Source organism: Mesoplodon densirostris, chromosome X (assembly GCF_025265405.1).
Source record: "Mesoplodon densirostris isolate mMesDen1 chromosome X, mMesDen1 primary haplotype, whole genome shotgun sequence".
NCBI lineage: Eukaryota > Metazoa > Chordata > Mammalia > Artiodactyla > Ziphiidae > Mesoplodon > Mesoplodon densirostris.
Window position 1 is genome coordinate 87,128,291 of NC_082681.1, and position 4,457 is coordinate 87,132,747.

At 50.3% G+C, this 4,457-nt stretch overlaps 1 protein-coding gene across 1 annotated transcript; it reads left to right on the forward strand.

The window, feature by feature from the left end:
• The first annotated feature begins 2,757 nt into the window (after positions 1 to 2,757).
• LOC132481679 (germ cell-less protein-like 1) lies at positions 2,758 to 3,858 on the forward strand. Its single transcript, XM_060086514.1, has one exon. It carries the CDS (start codon positions 2,758 to 2,760, stop codon positions 3,856 to 3,858), a length of 1,101 nt encoding a protein of 366 aa, XP_059942497.1.
• The last annotated feature ends 599 nt before the right edge of the window (positions 3,859 to 4,457 follow it).

The window sequence follows — 4,457 nt, forward strand, 5'->3', positions numbered from 1 at the left end:
TCATGGAAAGCATCCGGTATTCTGCGTCCTTCCTGAAAACGGCTCTCCCATCCCTGTCCAGGGAGGACAGGCGCAGGCAGAACGCGACCTTTCTCTGCCCGAGTAGGCTGACTCCAAGGCTGCAGGACTTGTTCCGTGTGCTGCACCAGAAAATGATGTGCTGGTTGGCGTAGCACACCACCAGGTCCCAGCTGAAGTTGAAGCCTTCCCACTGCCAGCTACACTGCTTGTCACTGTGGAGCTGGCCCCCACAACGCATGCTGTTCCCCTGGGAGTCAGACACGTAGATGTCCAGGGGCCAGAGCTTTCTGGTCTGCTCAGCCTGGAGGGGGCCAAGCCAATGCTCTTTGTAAACTGGACACAACCAAGCAGCAGGGATCAGCGCATCCTAGTGGATGATGCATGCTGACATCAGGTCCCAGATTATGTAGGCAAGCCGCAGCTGCTGGAACACTGGCAGGAAGGCTCTGCCCTGCTCGGTCTCCAGGAAAGGGGTGCCCTCCGAATCCCTCCTGGACCTGGGAAACCACGAGTCGATGTCAGGCAATAAGGCCCTGTGCAGGCCCCTCCATGTCGGCTGCAGCTGCAAGAACATCCACTTTTTCAGCATGGTGTACACGTCCATCTCCACCCCCATCACCAAGAGCTCTGAAGAGGCAATGACCTCTTTCATGAGATCCAGGCTGACTTCTTGCAATAGATCCTCACTACACTGGGTCATCATGTTGTCCAGCAGCCACTGAAGACACATGGTCCTGATGGTCGGGAGTCCGTAGCTTTCAGCAGAGTAGTAGTAGCTGCACATGGTCTGGGCACTGACAGTCTGCTTCATGACCTCCACGCACTGCTGAATCAGCTCGTCCAGCTGCAGCATGCTGGCTGTGGCCAGGATGGCGATGACTTGACCGGATGGGATGAGCATGGAGTCTCGGTACAGGGAACCTAAAGCCTCGTGCTGTGCCTTGCGATCAATGTTCTCGTCAGGCATCTGCAACTCTATAGTATCCATGTTTGTCTCCTGTCAAGCACCACTGAACATGCAGCTTTTTTGTAGACCCTCTTATCAGCACCTCTGTAAAGCTATATAACAGAGAATACTTAAAAGGTAACATATGGTTATACTGCACTATTCAAATTATGTAAACATTCTCCTTAGGCAGGGTCAAATGACCTTAGAGGCTTGCCATTTTCAAGAGGATTTTGTTTGTTTGTATTTTCTTTTATATTGTACTTCCCTTGTCATTGAAAGATCCAGACCCTCTCTGCAACACATCATTTGTTTAGCATATTACACTTGTCAGTGCAGTATTTAATATTATTCATTTCCTCAAAAATGGAAAACATCCCATTCATTCCTCATTTTCTTTCACTGTAAGTTTGTTAATTGCTAAGCCTTGTGTCTGGTGCTGGTAATCCAAAGTCCTTGCCTCAAACATTCAAAACTCTAGTGGTGAAAAATCATACAATGAAATAACTGCAGACATATGGGGAGAAATGTTTGATCAAGGCCTGATGGGAGTACAGTTGAAGAAAGTTATATAACTACCTTGGAGGTTTGAGAAACGGTGGTCTTTGATCCAGAGCTCAAACCACGAGGAATGAGTAGTTGTTTGCAAGAAACAAGGAAAGTGCCAACAGAGAGCTCAAGATGTTTACACAGGTGGAGTGGGAACAAAAATAAAAACATTAAAAAAAGCTAAAATTATTTTGGGAACATAAAATCTTCCCACAAACTAAAGGTATGTGTGCCTATGGAAAATGGAGGCATGCGCTCTGAGAAGCTGATTGGACGCACATGTGCATGCACGTGCACATGGGCGTGCACACACACACAGAGTTCCAAATGATTCTATAAGTGCCAATGCTATTTTAAAACAAAAGTTAAAGACCAAAGCAAAGACTGGGCAAAATTGCCACTTTTATCACAAAAACATGGTTTCACAGGTCAAGTGATGAGATAGCCTAAGAAGTTAATTATGGAAATTAAGGTGCCTAGATGACAGAGCTGGGGCCAAGATGTAATTCTCCATAAAGGAATAATCACTAACTGTTTTAGATGGGGAAGAGCGAATTGTGTTCTTGGAATTAATGGGGAAAATTCGCACACAAAGGCCCCTGTTCCACCATCATCCTATGAAGGGAGCCTGACAGCAATCATCCCAGGAGGGAAAGATAAACAGAGTGGAATCCCTGGTATGGAGTGCCCTTATCCGGCGGGGTGTGGCTTAGTGGGTGTGGCTTAGCGTGGCGTCTGTCCGAGAGACCCTTAGAGCAAACGTCATCTGTACCCAGCAGCACTCTGGGCTGAGCTAGTGCCCGTGGCAATGGCGCCTGGAGCGGAAGCTTGTCCACTGCACCACTGAGGTATAGGCCATGGGAGCACGAAGCAGTAGGATGCCATGGCACTGGTGGGGGCGTGCCCCAGAGGAGCCAGGTGCCACTGGGGAGGAGGAGGAGGCTGAGGAGGCAGTAGTGGCAGAGAGAGAGGAAGGGAAGGAGAGTGAAGAGGCCAGACCCGCCGCCAGTCAGTGGAGCCACAAGCGGGAGACAGGCCCAGGGGGTCTGCTCACAAAAGAGCACCGCCAGAAACATGCTAAAGATTGTTCAGGGTCCGTTTATGAAGGACTCTTCCTGAGGCGAGAAGAGAGTGACGTGCGGATCCACACACTGGGGGAGGAGTGGAACTTGCATAGGGTCTCCTTGTGCCAGTCAGGGTACTTTGCTAGCATGTTCAGTGGCGCTTGGCAGGAGACAAACATGGATACTATAGAGTTGCAAATGCCTGATGAGAACATTGATCGCGAGGCACTGCACGAGGCTTCATGTTCCCTGTACCGAGACTCCATGCTCATCCCACCCGGTCGAGTCGTCGCCATGTTGGCCACAGCCAGCATGCTGCAGCTGGACGAGGTGATTCAGCAGTGCGTGGAGGTCATGAAGGAGACTGTCAGTGCCCAGACCGTGTGCAGCTACTACTACTCTGCTGAAAGCTACGGACTCCTTACCATCAGGACCATGTGTCTTCAGTGGCTGCTGGACAACATGATGACCCAGTGTAGTGAGGGGCTATTGCGAGAAGTCAACCTGGATCTCATGAAAGAGGTCATTGCCTCTTCAGAGCTCTTGGTGATGGGGGTGGAGATGGACGTGTACACCATGCTGAAAAAGTGGATGTTCTTGCAGCTGCAGCCGACATGGAGGGGCCTGCTCAGTGCCCTATTCCCTGACACCGACTCATGGTTTGCCAAGTACAGGAGGGATTTGGAGGGCACCCCTTTCCTGGAGACCGAGCAGGGCAGAGCCTTCCTGCCAGTGTTCCAGCAGCTGCGGCTTGCCTACATAATCTGGGACCTGATGTCAGCACGCGTCATCCATCAGGATGGGCTGACCCCTGCTGCTTGGTTGTGTCCAGTTTACAAAGAGCATTGGCTTGGCCCCCTCCAGGCTGAGCAGACCAGAAAGCTCTGGCCCATGGACGTCTACGTGTCCGACCCCCAGGGGAACAGCATGCGTTGCGGGGGCCAGCTCCACAGTGACAAGCAGTGTAGGTGGCAGTGGGAAGGCTTCAACTTCAGCTGGGACCTGGTGGTGTGCTACGCCAACCAGCACATCATTTTCCGGTGCAGCACACGGAACAAGTCCCGCAGCCTCGGGGTCACCTTACTCTGGCACAGAAAGGTCGCGTTCTGCCTGCGCCTGTCCTCCCTGGACAGGGATGGGAGAGCCGTTTTCCGGAAGCGCACAGAATACCTGATGCTTTCCCTGAGAAAGAGTCAAGAGCTAGAGGTAATGAACCTGGAAAAGCAAGATGTGGTTTTCCTCATATATGTGGCCTGTAACTTCCTGTACCTCCACTGAGAGAGGCGTTGCCCACAGTGAGGACCCCTGCAAAAAAGCTCAGAGAACTGAGCAGCTCTTTCCTGGGGTCAGGGACGACCAGCTTCCTGCGGATGCCAGCTCCTTCTGTGGGACCAACCAGGCTTGCCCATCTCTCATAAACAATTCTGTCAGAGGTTTTGTTGAACTGTAGCTCATAATACTTGAGATTGTTTACATGAGCATATGAAGAGGACAAATTTTGAAGCCCCGCAAACACCTCGAGAACTCATTTGGGCTGTTAATGTGGCAACCTGTCCTCCTGGTTTAGGATCCATCGACACCACCCGCCGCCCCGCCCATCACTTCTGTGAAGACAAAGAGCTCTTGACTTTAGAGAGAAACTGTGAGCCTACCTACTCTACTACTCTTAGTGAAACTCTCTTAATATATGTTTCCTTTAGTTTGATTAAATGAATGTTAAAGTAACAGTTTCATTTCTCTTTCAGTTGGTGTGTTTAGAGCTGCTACTTGTTTTCCATTGTCTCTCACTATGTGAGCACACCCCCCAGACCACAGTGATGATCTTCTTTTTATTGGTTGCTCTTCAATCTAAGCATAACTTTTTTTAAAACATATTT